General features: G+C 37.6%; 1 protein-coding gene across 1 annotated transcript; it reads right to left on the bottom strand.

Moving 5' to 3' along the window:
• Positions 1 to 4,232: 4,232 nt before the first annotated feature.
• On the bottom strand, positions 4,233 to 9,896 carry LOC140240889 (negative elongation factor B-like). Its single transcript, XM_072320668.1, has 6 exons — positions 9,874 to 9,896; positions 8,307 to 9,210; positions 7,772 to 7,874; positions 6,445 to 6,540; positions 5,415 to 5,906; positions 4,233 to 4,377 (listed from the first exon to the last, which is right to left on the bottom strand). The coding sequence occupies exons 2-6, from the start codon at positions 9,197 to 9,199 to the stop codon at positions 4,246 to 4,248; spliced, it is 1,716 nt and encodes a 571-aa protein (XP_072176769.1). The 5' UTR covers positions 9,200 to 9,210; positions 9,874 to 9,896; the 3' UTR covers positions 4,233 to 4,245.
• Between the last annotated feature and the right edge of the window lie 10,175 nt (positions 9,897 to 20,071).

The raw sequence follows: 20,071 nt of genomic DNA, 5'->3' as shown, positions 1-20,071 counted from the left end.
CATTTTTCTTGACCTTGTATTTCCATTTGGCAAATATGGATTTATCGGTTTTTGCGAACAAACTCTTCATATGCACACAAACAAAAATGAAAGCTACAATCGATTCATTTTCCAGTTTTATTTTTTGCCTAATGATATCAGCTTTGCTACTCAGTTCAAGGTGATCAGTTGCACAGACTGAGCAAAAACAAAGACATAAAGACAAAGCAAAAGATAGATACAATACATATCATTCAAACGATGTGATTCATTGTACAATGGACTCTTGTGTTAACACACTTAGTGAAATCAGTGTTTTACTGAAACATACAACTGATTGACAAATTGCTCTACATCAAAGTATAATAAAATAATATTTTGTACCAAAAAATCAGTGTTACAGTAGCAGTCATGATAAAAAAAGAAAACAAAAAAATAACGGGCTTACATACCGGGCCAGGATTCAAACCTATGACCTTCTGATCTCAGCACAGGCGTCTTATCCACTTGACCACCAAGCTTCTGCCTGACAGCCAGTGCTGGTTCTAATCGTCATAGCATGCAGTGAGTAATGCATGATTACATGTATTCAAATTGATTAAATTCTTCACTTTTCTTTTTTTTATTCATAGCTCCTACTAAAACATTAATTGATTTGGTGTATTTTTACATTAATGCAGGGCAATTTGTAATCGATTGCAATAAAGAGGCCACTGTACTATCTACAATGCCCAAATGTTTTACAGGGCGGGTCTTGCATTTTGGGATGGTTGATTGTCGATGGTTTTCTGGTACCTCATATTTGGCAGACCTGAATAGGATGTACAGTAATACTTTCTGAGCTCTAAAAAGAAGAAGAAGAAGAAGATGAAAAAAAAAAACATCAAAAAACAGTCCTTTGCTGGACTTCCACAAAGGTTGCACCAAAAAATGTGTATCTGCAAGCACAAGACACTCTTTTTCACAAGGAGGTTAAACAAGCCACAGAATACTGCCATGGATGTAGCTGTCCACATATAAGATGGCCCTGTGAATATTGGAGTATTGGTTCTAAGAGATTTGTACAGGTACAATGTTAGTCCATACAAAGCTGAGAAAGTAATCATCTGGCAAAAAATCAACTACAGTAGAACTTTGTTACAAAGAGGTCAGATATAGCAAGATCCTCTTACAACAAAGTGATTTTGCACATTGTATCCCAACTTTTTATATTCTTTTGTTTTGGTAAGTCTGATTTAGTGAGGAACCTGACATAACAAGGTATAAGGAGGGTCCCCTGTATAATCTGTGCAATTGTGCCCCTTCACTCAGTCTGAATCCTGTACCAGTGAAGAATATAGTAATATCAAATTTTAGGCTGTAAAGCATACTTTTCTGGTATCTGCATTTTACTGTTTCTTTATCTCTCTCCATCATCAAATTCTGAGATGTTTGTCACTTCATAGAGAGACATACATACATAGAGAGTCATACAAAAAAGTATGATGAAATCCTCTACTTGGAAAGTAATATAGTAAATGTCTACCTGTCTATGAGAGGTAACAAGAGGATATTAAATCAAACTCAGTCCCCTACAGTGTAAGTGCATTGTCAACCCAGTTTTCAAAATGGTTAGAATCAAACAGAATTTCAGCAGAAATATCAGTATGACATGCATATGATCAAGTAAATCATTCAGCAGGCTTGACTTTTGGTGTGCATGGATCTTTGGAGCTGTAATTCAAGGCAACGATTGACACTTTTTGGAACAAAATGGCATTCAGGTCTTCTGTTTTCTACATGTTATACATCTCTGTACAACATTTTGACAGGTACAATTTTGCAATCGGCAGCAAGTTTATTCGACACGAAGAGCATCATGTTAAAGCTGAAGATATTTAATTTCCCTTTACCAGCTTAAATGTCAAGCTGTTTTTGTTTTTCGAGAAAACTTGCTCTGTAAAGTTTCAATAATTAGGAAATGTCTACCCAAGTACAAACTCTGTGTATTATAGACCTGCGTAAGCTACAAAATCTCACCCATGTAACTTTTGTTAACCCTTTGGCATGATGATTGACACAGAATACCCCGTAGAATTGTGCGCTTTGTCCAAAGTTTGTGACACAGAAAGGATGAATAATTTGTCAAATCAATTACTATGAAATAATAATCATCAGCAACAGAATAAACGGACAGTCAATGCGGAAATTACACACCTCACTACCATAGTACAATATGACACTGGGCTAATGACACTCCCATGTTATGAATAGGAAATTTCACTGTTGTGATGAATGTCCTGATCAACAGTGAAAACATGATAATCTGAACTGACAATCTTAAAGCTGCAACAGCAATGTAAAAAAATTGTGCACTGTATTGCTTACTGCCAGTGAAAGTTACACCTTTTGTCTTTCTGATGCTATCTATAATGATGTAAGTCCTAGTACATATGTGACATACCCATTGCCCTTTGTTACGAGCCACAGTAAAAATCTCAAGAGTAATCAGTTGTCATTGCAGCCTCTTTCCTCTCACATCTACAAGGAGGACGAGACTGGATAAATTTTGCCATTATTGGTAGAGATCAGAAGGAGAAATCACAGGCAATCAGACATACAAACAGTACGACAATCATCATGAACATACGAAATTGAGCCATGTGGCATACAGCAATATCAAGCAACAGATATGTTCATGGGGCAGCATGGAAAATTGGATGCTGAGATAATGATGTCAAAAATAGAATAAGACTAGAACTGAAAATGACTGAAGAATGTTGCTGTTAAAATGTATCAGGACAGACAAGCATACCTTCAGTATGTCAGGAATAATGCTATTATCAATTTGCACTGTGCGATCAAAGGTTAAGCTCGCTTTAAAATAAAATGCGATATCAGATCAAGTAATGTTGACACATAGATCAATAATTCAGAGCCATCATAGAGCATCACGTAATTATTCCACTGATGCTACAATTTTACATGTCAGTATAACTTGCTTGAGCTAGATTTCCAGTGAATTGCAATCTCATTTCACATTTTGTTTAAAATGCACTCTTTTGGATGTGTTTGCACACAATAACACTTCACTTGACATTACAATGGCCTAATCCGTAACTTGGAGTACAAATACGTCTGAATTGCTGAGAAGTCACATGAAAAACTTTAGCCTAGTCTGGCTTTATAAATTTCTTGACTATATCAAAGGAAGTTGTAATACCACTGGCAACTACAACGTACACTGAATTAGAAAGAATGATTTTACTATTGACAACTACTGTACACTGAATGAGATGTACTGTAAATGGAATTCAACAATGGTTGTAGGAGGGCTTGTAGGAGGATAGCTGGTCTCTGACTATAAGACACTCATGTCTTCACTGCGAAAAACATTTTCAGTTGCTGTAGGAATAAAAAAAAGGTGTGTACTCACAATTTGTGTTACTACATTTGTGGATTTAACACATTTTTGTGCACTGACGTCCATACAATAAATATTCTTCACTGTTTCTGTTTTAAGCACAGCTAAATAAGCAGTAAATAGATTCTTATGAGATCCTGATTCCAAGTAAGACAAAGTCAGCAACAGATAAAATGCATTCTCCATGCAGCCAGCAGTGTCACAGCATTTTGCACCAAAGAGAATTTTGTTGTTGTTGTATATTCAACGCTTATAGCCTATTTCCTGAACTCTCCACCAAGAGCATATAATACTCCAGCATTTAATGATATAGGGCTACAATTTGCTGCACAAGACACACAGAGACAGAGTAGAGCTGATACACACAAGGCCGATGAGCTACACAATTCCTCAAGCAGAGCTGGGCGCAGCCATCTTAGTGCAACAAGAAACTACTGTATGCATCATCTCTTGTATGCGTGGCATATCCTCTGCACAGGATTCTCCAAGATGGCTTCTGTCCTCTCAAATAAAGAGTCTTTATCCATCTGAAGAATGCTTTTGGAGAAACAACAGCTCCCTGATCGTCTCTTTGATAGCTTTTAACCACGTGGTCTTCTTTATCCATCTGAATTGAGACGTTGCACACATTGTGATACTGTACACACTGTGTGCTCTATGCAGTGTGGAACTTCAGTGTAATACCATCTACACTGTGGGACTTTGTACACTGTGGTACTACACACAGCGTGATGCTCTACACCCTGTGTATTCAATTCAGTGTGGTACTTTGCACACTGCAGTAAGAACATAATGCCCTACACAGTGTGCACACCATACACGGTGCTGTACTTTACACAGCAGTTCTGCTTTAAAGTCTGTGCTCATAACGGGGCCGGTGTTGGAACACTCAAGAGGGGGGAGTCGATCGGTTCGGGTACCTTGGTGGGGCTGGGGGTATGAGCACTAATCTTGACCATCACTGAGCCATAGAGATCTCTTACTGCCTGGCTGTGCTGTGGGTAGAAAGGAAAGTTGACACATTTAATCAAAAGCTTTGTTCACCTTTGTCAAGTAATCATGGGAAATATGTGATTCAATAAAGTACTTTCAAATTCATTTTCTTGGCACAGTATAGCACACATGAATGAAAATTGCAAAATTAGGTTTATTATGTCAATCTAGCCTGTCTCTCTCTCAAGGTTAATTTGTGTAATTAGAAATATGCCTTTGCTCTGCCATGACAATACAACGTACAGTTACCACATTCAATTAGGAGAGGGTGCAAACATATTCATGCAGAGCCTTAAAGGACAAGTTCACCTTCATAAACATGACGATTGAGAGAATGCAGCAATATTAGTAGACACATCAGTGAAAGTTTGAGGAAAATTGGACAACCCGTTCAAAAGTTATTGAATTCAGTTCCGCGATTGCTGGATGTGAAGACTACTACAGCTTGTGATGTCATATTAGTCCAACCATATAAAGAAACTATGAAGAAAATTCAACATATTTTCACTTTTCTCGCATAATAGAAGAGTACATGACTTGCCTCTTTCAGAAGGCTGGGGGAGTAATATTACCCTGAACATATATCAGTTACAAGTTGAGGGAATGTGTACTTTTTTCAAAAAATGAAATTTTGTGGAATTTCTTTATTTTTTCCTTATATTGTTGTATGCATGTGATATCATCAACTGCAGTATGTTCTCATCCAGCAGTGACTGCACAAAAACTTTAAAAATTCACAATTTTTGAACGGATTGTCCAATTTTCCTCAAACTTTCAAGATGTGTTCCACTTATATTGCTGCATTATCTCAATCCACATGTATATGAAGGGGAACTTGTCCTTTAACAGTCCCTTTGACAGTACAATGTTATAAACACAGAATGTGAATCATGTTGAGGTAACATAAATCAAACGAGAGCACTGCATATGAAGGCTTGCATGGGCATTAATCTTTCTTTAATGTACGTCTATTTTGTGCAATGGAGAACTGAATCTCGGAAGAATATCAAACAATACATGCTGCAACTTTGTTAGTTACCTCAGGCTTGGGTTCCAAGGCATTCTGCAGCTTGGCAAGCTTCCCTGCCGGTAGCTTGTGAAACACAAACTCCACCAGCCGGAGGGAATGCCTGGCCACGTTCTCCCTCGACGATCCATGCAGGAGGAAACCGTCGAAGATGATCTCGCAGAAGAGCTCGGATGAGAACTCCTCCAGCAGGAGGGAGAGCTGTGCCACAAAGGGGTGGAGGAAGATGTCGTTGAAGGAGAGGTCGCTCTCTGTCTTGACGACAAAAGGCAGGATGCGAGCGAGAGCGTCCTTGTTGCGCTTGCTGGTGATGTGGAGGACATAGTACAGGATGAGTGTGGCACCGATGCGGTTCCTTCGGATGTACTTCAGGAGGAAGGCTGGGACAGATTTCATGTCGTCGAGGTCGCTGGTGTCGTTCAGCCGGCGGTTGACGACCCTCATCTGGTCGTCAACAAGGAGTCCCATCAGAGCTGGCAGAAACTTGAGCACCAAGTCATTCTCCTGGTAGGTGAGATTAGAATGAGACAGCATTGTTTACAGTTACTAAAATTCACTCAAAGAAAGAGGATTGATCTGTTTGAGGTATTCTAAATACTGCTGGACACATACAGAATGAACATCCTCAACGAGTATATTGGATACTACAGTAAACCTCGCTTAAGTTGAAGTTTTTGGACTGAAAAAATAGCTTCGACTTAGTGAAAATTTGACTTATGAGGGAATAAAATCAATAGAACATTAAGAGGACCGAGACCTTTGACTTATGGAATTATTTGACTTAGTCGAGGTCGACTGTGTTTTTCTACTTTTATTCACTGTTTCTGAGTAATTTAGTGTCTTTATCAAACCATGTCAAAGTATAATATAAAAGGAAACAACACCTGAAATCATTGAGATGTTCCATTCAAACAATACATGTAGTTTCTCAAACTTACACAAGGCAACAGGAGAAATCAAATGACTGGCGTACGGTTATTCACAGATATCGAACATCACTCATAAAAATGTAGAATTTATAAAAGACACACATAAATCATACCAGTTTTGGTTCCTTGAAATGTTGACTGTCCAACATGTCCCACGCACCTAGCCCGAGTGACAGCATTCGGAGGAGAGTTGTCAAATCTGGACTATCCTGTTGTGAAATGGATAATTACGGATGGAAACCAGAAATTAGTGACATAACTGAGGACTTACAGCAATTATTCAATGACTCCCTTAAAAAACACCTGCCTTTGACTTCACAGTTTCTCAAGTTCCTTTGATGCTAATTAGTACCAACTTTAGCTTTCACCACCACTTTAGAAACAGTACACAGAGAAAACTTATTTGTTTGGTAATTCAGACACTTCTCATCAAACAATTATTTTATACATGGGTTATATATATTGCATCAAATCAAATGTCAAGCTAAGTCAGGTTTCCCCAACTGTAAGCCACTCCTACCATGAGATCTTGAGCTGAAATTTGATAAAAGCCCCTAAACTTTGAAATCAGCTGAAAAAAACACACCAAAAAAACAAAATTACATACTCCCTGGCCAACAAACCAGTTTCATTACTTCCAACTGAAGATTCAAATACAGGACAGTTGTTGATACAGTGCACTCCCGTTACAAGGAACACGGTTATAACGAAATTTCGTTATAACAAAGTAAATCCTCTGGTCCCAAAATTATCACCATCAAAGTCTATAGTACAAAGTTCGCTTATAACGAACACGGTTATAGCGAAATTTCCGTTATAACGAAGTCTTTTCCGAGCGCCACAGACAAAGAAAAACAAAAGAAATATGTTCCGTTATAACGAAATGTGAATTGCTTTCGAAAATACGTAGCAGAACAAGCATTTATAGCGTCTCTGCATGTGTGAACGCTTCACACGACTGTGTGTCCGCTCCTTGTGTCACGCACAGTTTCTGAGGGGACCTTGCGTTTATTATTGTATTACAGTTATCCCATCACATTTCACATAGCTTTCCAGTGTATGATGAGTATTTAGCAAACATGATATGATATGTAAACGTGGTTTCCTTGTTTTCGTTATATATTGTATTTGTTCGGTTATAACGAAATTTCGTTATAACGAAAGAAAACTGCCGGTCCCGAGCATTTCGTTATAACGGTAGTGCACTGTAGTTAATTTTCAATAACAACAAAAGAATACTAGGAATCTCATTCATGTAAAACAAAGGTGAATAATCAGTCTTGAGATTCACCAATCTGTTAAATTCAATATCCTAAAATCAATCAAGGATTTACACTATAAAGCAAATAGACTACCGGTACTGAAAGAAGAAAAGAGTGTCTTTCATTGAGAACAAAATCATTTTAGAATTCTGTTCAACAATAACTCTGTTTGACTCACCCTGGGTAGTTTATCTTGGTTGATAAGACCAGTCATATGACGGATGACACTGGTTGCTAGGGTGTGGATGGCAAAGGGGTCACACAGGATCATGGAGAGGTCACTGCAGGGAGAAGAATGGGTGTTCAAGCTTGGCATCAAAGCGTGTTCATGCAGGTGTGGATTTAACTCTTTATGTCCCTTATTCCATAAAATTCTGACATATTTAATTGATTGCCCATCTTTTTCCCCTGTAGGACTCTACTCATGACATGATGTACTTACACTCTATGACATATTTTTCAACACTGTACGATGAAGCAGAAGTTGATGCTGTCATTAGGATTTGAGCCAATCACACATTGCCCCTTTTCTGAATCCAATACGAAATTCTGAACATGTATGATTACAGAGATCTTGAATGCAACCAAGACAATAATATTAAGGTCCCCATCATATATCATCATAGAAAACTGGCAAGCTTTCATACTGGTTGTTATTTTCTTCATAAGTTTACACTTTGATCACTTTTGCACAACACACTGACTTGACATACCCAAGGACCTGTTCTTGGCCCCTCCGGATACCATCCAGGAATCCTTGCAACTCTTTGGCCTTCTTGTCATCCACCTGCTTGTCCCGCACACAGGCGTCAAGTGTCCATGTGAATTTATGGCATGGGTCCTCTGCACAGATCTCGTGGATCTCGAGGTCATGCAGAGACATGAGAAGTTCTGCTCTAAGAGTACAGTAGTGCATGTTCCTTGTGCTGAGAAAAAGCGTCCGCAGAAACTGCAGCACCATATCAAAGAGTTTCACACTCTTACCGACCATTCCGGTGAGTTTTTGCACAACATGACCTTGTCGCCTCGTCTTTGGCGCGACATGAAAGAACATGTGCGAGTTCAACGTCTCGCTGCCGAAGAGTACAGCCTCCTTGGTCTTGATGTAGTCTGTCAGGAGTGGAGAGACCTCATCGCCAAACAGCGAGGGATTCTTCTGCCATATCTGCTGCTTGACTTCAATGGATGCCACATTGTACAATGAACGATCATCTACCAGGACAGTCAAGTACTTTTCAGGAATTTTTGGAAGACACTTCATAATGGACAAAACCACAGGCTGAATGGACTGGACCCTGATGAGTGGGAAACACTTGGAGAGGAGGTCCTCGATTGTCTTGAAGCGCCCCTTGGTGTCGCTGTTGGCCAGCTCCCGTGTGCGTGAGATGAGCTTCTCCCGAAGCTCCTCCATGATGGAGTGGTGGAACTCGAAGCGACGAATGTTGTGGAGGTCGAGCAGAGGGAGAGCAGGCTGCAGGGTGGGCAGGAGGATGCCATTTTCTGACTGGAAGTCCTCGATGGCCTGAAGAGGGTCTGTGCAGTTGGTCAGTGCTTCCCGAAGATGGACACTTCCTGCTATTCCTACCTCCTCAAAACCTGACATCATGGAAATGGAATCTAAAATTCAAGAATAGATTGAAAATTTTCAGATCAACATAAAGGCACAGTACCATCCACAGTTTCATGACAAAGTCCTACAAACATTCATCACAAAAATATCTCAAGCAACCTAGGCTCCAAATAAAAAATGTGCTTACAATACAGTGCATTGCCATTGGCTTTGTAATTTAAGATTCAACTGTAATTTTTTATACCTTGGTACTCAACTGGTAGAAATGATAACAGAAAGATTTAACCAGCTATATATTTATGCAAAAAAAAAAAAAAAAAAAAAAAATCTTTTACATGCGTGTATGTTGCAACGAAGCTAGAATTGTTAGAAAGACAGCTGAGAGGGGTGGGCCCTTGACCGAAAGATCGGTCAGTATCTGTCCGTCGGGGAATGTTCCGCGGAGACTGTGTCTGGCTTCACGGATCCCCTCTGTCTACAGAGGAGAGCGTTAATGGCAAAAAATAAAAGACTCCTCCGGACAGACGGATCTTTCTGTCTAGGTGGGCCCCCACTTTTAATAGGCTAATAATTAAGAGGGTCTTTACCACTTTAGCCCTCAATTCCCCCCACTTGTGCCTTGAAAAAAAAAAAAAGGGTTTGACTCTTTGTTGTTTATCTTTTAGACTTTGCCTGTCAGCAGTCGAATAACTTGATGTTGTGTCCCTTACCATGCCTTGTTTCGAGAGCAAGAGGAGTGGCATCATTTTTTTTCTTTTTGCTCATCAGCTGATTTTTAAACCCTGGAAGTGGCACCAGAAAAATAATTGTTTGTGTTTGTGCGTTTGTGTACGGTTGAATTTTGGCACAAGGAGGTCGAACTTTGGTATTTCTGCCAGGACGAGGCGAACACTGCACTGCAGCCACGAATAACCCCGGGGCCGGCCCACAGTAACGTTAGACTTAGTTCGGTGGGCCAGCACGGGGCGCTCCGGAGCTCCGATCCGTGTAACACAGTGAACGCTTGCCTTCGCGCGCCTTCGGGCTACTGTGAGTCGCTGTTAGCCACGAACTGCTCTCATCGTACAACAACCAACCAACAAGTTCTAACGGTAAACGACTTGAGAAGTTTAGGTGACCCTTTTACGTCGATTTCTGTAAAACGCATATCTCTCACCACAGGTGAACGCCATAATTACATAGACCTCTCGTTCTACACTAACATTACAAATACAACACGGCTAGTAGACATTCTGCCACTGCAGTACACAAGTCGTAGTAGATGGGACCACACAAAATTAGTGGGCACGAAAACAGCTGCTTTTCTGTTGACATTTATACCCGCATTCCATGGGACATCAGACCACGAAATACGCTTGTATCCCTCAGGCACGTTGTACATTGAATAATCTATTCTCGGACTCAAAAAAATAGTGACCAAATGAAAAGATAACGGAATAATGCACAATCTTACCAGACGGAGTTTGACTCAACTGTACTTTTGCTGAAGATGGCCGCCATGGGCCACCACCAAATCGAGGAGCATGCGCAGTCGACACAAATCAGAAACCATACAAAAACCGTAGTAGCAAAAAAAAAAAAAAAAAAAAAAAAAAAAAAAAAGAAAGAAAAAAAAAACCCGAAAAACAAACAAACAAACAAAAAAACAAAAACAAAATCAAAACAAAACAAAAACATCAAAAAACAAACAAACAAACAAACCAAACCAACAACAATTATATGATACGTTCAAAATACCTGTACTCACTGGTACTAGTAGGCAAATTGAATGTCATACACAGCTGCTGCTTGTTCCTCTAGCGCGGGAAGCTGTGTTGCAAAACACAACTGGGGCCTGTCTTATAAAGACTTGTGATAGAAACCAATCACAAGTTTTTTTGTGTGCTGCAATGCAAGTTGCGATTGATTTGGGGACTTGTGATTGATTAGAAGGCTTTATAAGACGGAGCCCAGAGCCATAAATTACTATGCTGAAGAGGCGTTTGCATGTTTGCTTTGCCTTGTTTTGTTTGTTTGTTTGTTTGTTTGTTTGGTTTTTTTTTTTTGGGGGGGGGGGGGGGTTCTTTGTTCTTTATTGGTTGCTTGCTTGTTATATATAATCTACTACTAGTATTATAATACTCGAAGTTGTTGTTGTTGTCGCGGCCTTATGTATTTCCTGTTTTATTCCGGCGTTGCTGGTTTCATTTACTTTTTTTTTTTTTTGGGGGGGGGGTGGTGGGCAGTTTACCTCCAGAAAGATACAGCCCATGAGCACATTGTAGTGGATGTAATCCCGAAAACATGATTACGGGTTATATCTACATCTCTGATACATGTACCACAACCAACCCATCTGTTTAAATGAGGAATTTCCACACAATACTCTTTCCTTTCTTTTATCATGGAAGGATAGTGAAGAAATCGAAAATTCAGGTTTTTGTTTTATCGCTTTTGTATTTGTTTTTGTTGTGGGTCTACCCTGTATAGTGACATCATATTCCAATGTTACAGCTAGGACCTGCATGTATACTTATCTACAAAATAAAAACAATATTATACAAACATCGTATCCACACATTACTCTTTCCTTTCTTTTATCATGGATGGATAGTGAAGAAATCGAAAATTAAGGTTTTTGTTTTTTATTGTTTTTGCTGTGGGTCTACCCTGTAGCAATGTTACAGCTAGGACCTGCGTGTATACTTATCTAAAATGAAAACAACATACAAACATCGTATCTGTTTTTTAAATGGACATGATATATTCAAGGGAATATATTATATACATTATATTTACATTGAAGTGAGTCTGAGAACTGCTTGGTATAAGGGCAGAAATTGTCGGCCCAAACTTCCACATTTTTGTTTTTACTTTTGTACATCTATCCGTATCATAGAGATTATCTCTACAATCAGTTTTCTCTTTTAAGAGTGGCACAATGCTGTTCTTAGAAGAAAAAATGTTGTTTTTAGAAGATGCAACCAACAACAAAAAAGAATGGAAATAAGAGGTGTTACAGGTACGTTTCACCGACGCCGGACCTTGGACACCTCATGAAAAGTAAAACGAAAGCAAGCCAAAAAGATACAGAAACCCGCACATAGATGGCGTCAATATTCGGCACACGAACTGTAAGCCACAAAACGTAACAACAACAACAACAACAACAACAACAACATACTGTTCTCACACACGCCAGAGGAAAAAAAAGAGAGTAGGGCATATACAATAATGATTAGTTAAATGCATTAAAAATATAGGTCTACCAATAAAAGTGATAATTTTTATTTTACACCTAGTATCAAGGACTCTAAGAAATCAACAAACAAATGACTGATGACGTCAAAACCGCAAAAGAATCACAGTAGGAAGCAGTAGGCATAAGGTCAAGGCTTAGTGAAATGTTCCAGATTAATCATCGATTTCACGACCACGATTAATTACTGTTCACCATCAATTTTAACTGATTCATATAATGTAAGGAAATCTATTCACAGGGGTTTTGATTATTAAAAATTTGAAAATTAAATTCCATGGTAATTGATTTGCTCTCTCTTATTTGTTTTCATTTATGCCACATCGATGACATAATATTATTTTTAATAAATAGGCAAAATGTTATATATTATAGCTTACACATAATGAAAATGATAATTTCACGTTGTCTTGAATTGTTGATAATTTGTTTGATATGATGCATAATGTGTATACAGTAGGCAGTGGTAGGTATCATGTTGTAATTCCCTAATATTCACACGGCATTGCGTATATCGCTGCAGTCAATATTTTTTATTTCTCTTTCTCTCTAGACCTCCCCTTAATTGTTCTCTCATATTCTGCTCACTCAGCCTTTTGTTGTCATACACCTTCAATTCTTCTTCCTTCTCTTTTCTCATCTCTTCCGTCCCTTCCTACATGTCCTCTGATAAGTCCTCGTTTTTTATGTCTGTATTTTACTCTGGTTTTTGGTATGAATAGTTATGTTGTAATCCTTGATGTCTCTTTTACGATATAATTTTGTTTTTGTAATTCATCTTGTGACTGCGAGACTTGAATACCTCAATAGAATATCTTTTTTAATCTATAATATCTATGATTTTATTTTTTTCATTTATTCATCTATCTATCTATCTATCTATCTAATATCTATCTATATTTATCTATCTATCTATCTAATCTATCTATCGATCTATCTATCGATCTATCGATCTATCTATCTATCTATATTATTTATCTATCCATTTTATCTATATAACATCTATATTATCTATCTATCTATCTATCTATCTATCTATCTATCTATCTATCTATCTATAACATCTATATTATCTATCTATCAATTCTATCTAACTATCTATCTATCTATCTATCTATCTATCTATCTATCTTTCTATCTATCTATTACATCTATCTAAGAAGTGCTCAGGAAGCATCTTCCACAACTCGGTACCTGCTTGTTATAACTATTCATTCCTGTTTGAGAAACAAAGTCAAAGAACAAACCAGCCATCCAAATTTCTTCTCCTGATCACATAATACCAGCATGATCGCCTTCCAATCACAAATTTGCAGTGCAAACAATATTTTCAACATCACTTAGATTGAATGACATATTTGTGTTTAAGCTTAAACTTGTTTTCATTGTGAGTTATAGATAGGAGAACTGCATTCCTTTCCATTGTGTCAGAAATATACGAGGGATATTGATTTTTTTCTTCGAGTGTACATAATTACTGTATGATGTTTTTCGTTTATGTTCTCATTTAATTTTGTTCTGTTTGAAGAGGTAAAAAGTGAATAGAAGAAATCAGCTATCCAGAAGACGTTTCGACAGAATGATGTTACATCCTGCCTCAGAATAGCATAGCTCCAAGAGTTCCAAGACAACGTAAGATGCCAGTGAGATAGGATAATCTCGAAATTATCAAAAGTTGCGTCTGATAATCTAGAGTTGCTTACAAACCTCGGAAGTTGAGACACCAAAAAGAACATGACAGGGCGAGGTTTTGCAAAACGATAAGAAATTAATGAGTTTCAATTTGGGTCAGGTTTTATCCCTATTTGTCGTGACCAATCCCTGAGTAAGCAGCAGCGTACTCACTTGACGACATTTCCTTTAGAAATGGTTGGGTTCAACGAGTCGTAGGTATTTACATGTCGTTAGAAGAGCAGGACTGAAGTCTAAATATTGATAATAAAAGGCATATTATTCCGCTCGACAATCGCCGCCCACGCTACAAGTCTGATGGTATGAAAAGCGAACTGTCAAGAATGGGTACTAGAGCCATCATGTATATTGGACTCCCAAAGTGATTTTGTCGAAATGACCTTGCTGATCTTTTGTGGGAAAACCTAAAAGTCGTTTGAGCCCAAGTCCTGCAACAACCATCAAAAGTTGAAGAGGTGGGTTACTGGCTCAAAAAAGGGGAAAATAATCAAAGAGTCGATGAATATCGTCATAAAACACCTCCGGCGATTAGGACAACACCTGTGACTATATGATTTCGACAACTAGTGTGAACGAGTTCAGTTTCTATATTGGTTTGAAAGACGCTATACAAGAAGATTCACATGTGAGACGGAGGCACTGTATAGCATGGTTTAGGGGAAATTTGACACGATGATGAGCACGGAGCCTGGACGGAAATGCTGGGGGACAATTTGCTGTGTGGCAGTGGTTGTTTTGCTTGCAGTGGGCAACTCACACAGTCAGCGTTGCTACCATAAACCAACACTGATAGACGCGGTGAGTTACGGTCCTCACACATTTGATTTACCAATCTCTGCACCTGGTGCTGTATACTCGAGATTTCTGGACTGCACTTAATGCTGTCCTATAATAACAGAGTATTAAATGTCATAATCATGACTCGTCTCTGTCCTTGATACGTTCGTCTACACAGTCTTCCCTTATGAATTCTCGTGTATGATAGGCCTAAACAATCTTAGATGATTCAATAAGTTTAATTTAAAAGATTTCAATAATCTATAGCTTATACACATTTCGCCTTATCTGATGTGAAAACGACCCCGCCGTCCCAACAATATCGCAATAAATGACAGAATAGTGAAATGTGGAAGGCATGCAGCTGCCAAACATTTTAGATGAAGATTTGGGATGAAAATGCTGAGATTTTATATTTTGTGTAACTTCAGTTATAAGATATAATCAAACACACTTGTTGGTCACGATACATTCCCTCTAATACCCTTTTGTACTCTTGTAATAATTTCTAATTGATCTTATATTTTTATTGGATGGTGCAGGAATTCTGAAAACAGTTTCTCCATTTAAGATTACATTCATCATTAGACGTGTCATGTATGTAGAATAGTTAAAATGATAATAATTATCATTATCATCATCATCGAACTATGAAAATTGCAATGGGATGATACAACAAGAAAACATTTCTCTGATTATAATGTTAGTCATTTCCTCCAATAATTGTTACCATTCCTAACCATTGCATTAATACACCTGCAAATTATAAAGTGTCATTATTATCAGTTCCCGTAACCCTTACATTATCATTATCAAAGCAGATACTATATCTAATATTACTAATATGTAGCAGGATATTAGATAGCAAATTTAGACTAAGAACAGTTATACATTGATATAAACAACAGCTATACTTTGCTATAAATTTTGTTGAGGAAACTTAAAACATAAGAAAAAAAAATTAGCTTATCCTTTGCACTACTTCACTTTCGAAGGCATTTTATATCAATGATTATCACATCAATTAAGTATTTGAATCATCACACCCGTATAATTCAATAGCCTGAAATCATTTCATTCATATGAATCAGTAATAAAATGTGACCTGTATTTTCCCTTTTCCATTCTGATAATAATATTGTAATTATACAGACACACACACACGCACATATACGTTAGATATGATAAGGAGAAAGATACATTGTGTACAAAGATAGCGTACCTTCATGAGTATCTATAATCAACATCATGTTTTCGACGTCAATGCCACCTATTCATGACGTCATAAGTTTTCTCCTCTTCATCCCTGTCTAGTCAAAGAGAATCAAGGTAGAGAGACCACAGACCTCTTCCCGCATACTGTCTACTGATCGGCAAATGAAGTTCCATGTTCACTTTGACGACACCATACTTGCACTCGACAATTCAGAGGAAATAATGGTGAGTTGCATGGAAATTGAACTCACGTCACTGTTATAGCACAGCTCAATACAACTTGATTCTTAAATTAAGATTAAGTTGACTGCTGCAAGTGATTATGTTTCCGAACCCTAATTCCAGCTCACTGTAATAAGCGACAGAATAACTTCCAGGCCTTGTCATGCTTGTACCTATTAACTGGAAAATGAAAAATTTGTTTTACGAAACAGCAACCATTCCTCAGCAATTGATCATGTTATAGATGGAATTCATAATGGCTGCAGGGGTTATTATACAGTTTGAGTACAACCAAACAGTGTACGTCGGTTGTCAAAACTTTTGATTCTGAGTAAACTTCTGAAGATATAGAAGAATGAACATAGGAATGACATACTATCTATCAATGTATGAAAGCGTAGTAGGCCTTGTTACATGTATAATACATACTGTAAATGATATATATATATATATATATATATATATATATATATATATATATACATATATATATATAATATATACGCAATCACAATACATACGTATTTATCTTCATTGATTAGGAGAAATATTGCTAAAAGGGCACGAAAAGTATCATAATAAAGAATAAATATATTGGCACGTGTATTCTTGCAGACCGCCATGGCTGACGTCACAGATCGCATCTCTCGCACGTTGTCAGTCAAACAAGATCCGGGATATTTTCTCTTTCCCAAGTAAGTTGTACTAGTGCCAGTGCAGTGCCAATACCACATTTATCACGCTAGAGTAGATATAATGGATAGAGTAGAGTCAGTCGAGTAATCGAGACGATTACACCTTCTTCAAACTTTTCAAAAAAATTCCTCGCACAGTCATAAGATCAAAGGCAATTTAAGCTGATGAGATGATTTCTATGTCATCATCATTATAAATAAGAACGTTGGAATTATTAGCATTGTTAACATCATTAACTGCTACGATGTGCCTATGTAGGTCTACGCCTTATCACTTCAGAGTGTTTCCACAAAAATGAATGAGCCCTTGCATTTCTATCTCCTGTGTGACGCGAAATCTCTGTGTAGACTTCTGACATGGCAGCTTCTGAAAAAAGAAATCACTCTGAGTGTTTTGATAGCTTCATATTCATATTTTCGTTTGATTTCCTTATTTGATATTCGTGACCAACAATGTTTACAAAGCTTTCAATGTGGTAAGCCTTTGTTTGAATAAATATTAGCGGAAATCGTGAGCGCAAACCAACAACCAACAGACCAATGATGACTCTCAAGAAAAATACTACGCAATATTACAGATCTTGTCGTACGTTAATAAAGGTTTCAACAATAAACATTTTAATATCTATATTAATACGACCGACAGCTATATCTCAGAGTATACGGAAACATAAGAGACGAAAGTGAAAATTCAATTTTCCCCTCTCTCGAATCAAAGGTATTGAAAGTCTGAGCAAAATTATATCATTATCGTCTCTTAAAGGTCCAGTTTACCTTTGGGAGCAGTGATTTCAAAAATTTTCAAGATATCATATTTGATGCATATGTGTAGGTCTGTTGTATCATAAAACATCCTACCATATGAAATATTTGCAATAAAACCTAAAATATAAGGAGATATCAGGGTTTTTCTCAATAAACCGTAACTGTATACGGTTTAGTCTGGAAATTTTTTTTATTATAACTATTGTTCACATTTTGTGTATTTAGCAACACTTAACATCGATTATACGGATTCAAATTTTGACAGTGGTTGTTTCTATCCCTAACTCACATTTTAGAACTATTTTATAGCACTAATGCTTTCATCTGCAAATGCTAAATTATGCCTTTAACAAAAGTTAGTAACTGTTGATTTTTTTTTCTTTTGGCCAAAGCAGTAGGTTCCAACAGCGTTCAAACAACAGCTTCCTGGAATAAAAAATAGCGGGAACAAACAAAAGTTAACAAACAAATATCATCATTGTTTCCAAATAGAGACTGCGTCGTAATCGGACTGCCGTTCGACGACGGGAACGAGTACTGCCTTTTCGGCGGCTGCTATCAACCGGTGTGTGGAGACATCTACGTGCCAGACGCACTCACTGAGGTAACCATAACAAAAATTGCCCTCACTCTTGAATATTGACGTCATCATTCTGTCAGAAAGTTTTCAGTTGTTGCTAGCGTTGTGTATATATAGGCATTGCGTTCATCATTGAGCTTACGAATAGTATAAGGTCATGATGAGTGTGTGTGTGTGTGTGTATTAACACATGGTGTATATGTGCGTGTATGATATACATTATATTATATTAGTATTTTTTGTAAGTAAATTAACTTTTATTGCCTCTTCATGAGAAATTCACAGCAGGTAGTCGCAACGTTTAGTTACGAAGGCTAATGAATTCTCATTGAGTTTTGTATTGATTTGCTTTATTCGATGAATACAGTTTTTGTGATAATTTCCAGTCTTTCAGAATGAAAGCGAAATGATTCTTCGGAAAATACATTGTATGAGAAGATGATTTTATTATCTTAAATTTGTGATCGTGCACCTCAAAACGAACATAAAGTCGCACACACTGATTTTGCATGAGGACTGAAAATAAGTGAAATTCGTCAACCTAGCAGAACTTGACTTTTTCATATTTTCTGAAAGAGCGGGTCTTCTTTTACATATGCTAGAATTTGGTATCATAAAACGGGCAGGAAAGTGTGACTTTTTAGCAGTTTATCTCGAACATTTTTTGTAGAATAGTGTGATTAGATGTGTATTTAGAATCCCTTTTTCATTTCTGAAAAACCTTGTCCACACTCTTCACTTTGAGCTCTAATAACGTTTGAAAGGATAGAGCTACTACTTTAAAAGTTGGCATTAATTATGGACAGAATGTGTTAATGAGGCATGCTTAATCTCAGTTTAATCTGATAATACCTTCATTGCTGTTACTCGGGTGGTTTACTTCCTGTTTTTTTTTTTTTTTTGTCCCATTCATTGCACAGCCAGCACGGTTTGGTAAAGATTAAGTGCTTGAATAGACACTGTACTTCAGAGCCTCTTTTCTCAGTTCACACTTTTCCTGAGTTTGTGCTTTCTTTCCAATATTTAGATAGGTTAGGAGAGTCCATTTGATTTGAGTTATACATCATTTTAAAGCTTAAAGTCTGCTCTTTCAGAATATGGTCTTAACTAAAAATTCATGTCTGGCGACTTTTTGTTTGTTTTGAGGTGCAGGGTCACATTTTTAGTCAGGTATCAAGTTGTGGGCGTCAAAGTCAAGAGATCAAGGGTTTCTTTTTTTTTTCAAAGTACATGTACATTACAGTTCGTTTTGATTATTGGATCAGAGACGTGTTGTGTGTGAGATTCAAAATGCGCATATCTCATGAAGTTTATGTAAGTATTCTTCATTGCAACTTCTAGATGTAAACTTGGATTATTCTTATCTAAATGGCAGCCCTGTTACCTCTGCGATTCTAATTTTGATGGCACGGAACTTTTCAACTGTGGATCGATCGGAGGTGCAACACCCGAAACATCACCTTTTGAGGAGGCCGTCCATTTTGTCATGTTCGTGGCATCGATCGCCGAGTCCTGTCAGTCCGAGGTTCTCGCTTATGCCTCAGCGTGCTATCTTGACGAAGACACCGATAGGTATGCGGAGACCGCACCTTTAAATTTCACGTCGTGTGTTGTCATGCTTTTCAATCATTGTTTTTGATAGCTGAAAAAAAAAAACTCACACTTAAATCGCACCGTAGCATTATGCAAGATCGATGTGTGTTCATGTTCGTATATGACTGCAA

Source organism: Diadema setosum, chromosome 17, assembly GCF_964275005.1.
Source record: "Diadema setosum chromosome 17, eeDiaSeto1, whole genome shotgun sequence".
Lineage (NCBI taxonomy): Eukaryota > Metazoa > Echinodermata > Echinoidea > Diadematoida > Diadematidae > Diadema > Diadema setosum.
This window is presented reverse-complemented; position numbering and strand designations above follow the sequence as displayed.

Bases quoted from the DNA above. Each gene is read 5' to 3' on its own strand.
- LOC140240889 (XM_072320668.1), bottom strand. From the start codon at position 9,199: ATGATGTCAGGTTTTGAGGAGGTAGGAATAGCAGGAAGTGTCCATCTT. The intron at 5,907-6,444 runs GTATGATTTATG...CTCACCTACCAG, and splicing joins ATTTCAAGGAACCAAAACTG to GAGAATGACTTGGTGCTCAA. The intron at 4,378-5,414 runs GTAACTAACAAA...TTCTACCCACAG, and splicing joins CCTTGGAACCCAAGCCTGAG to CACAGCCAGGCAGTAAGAGA.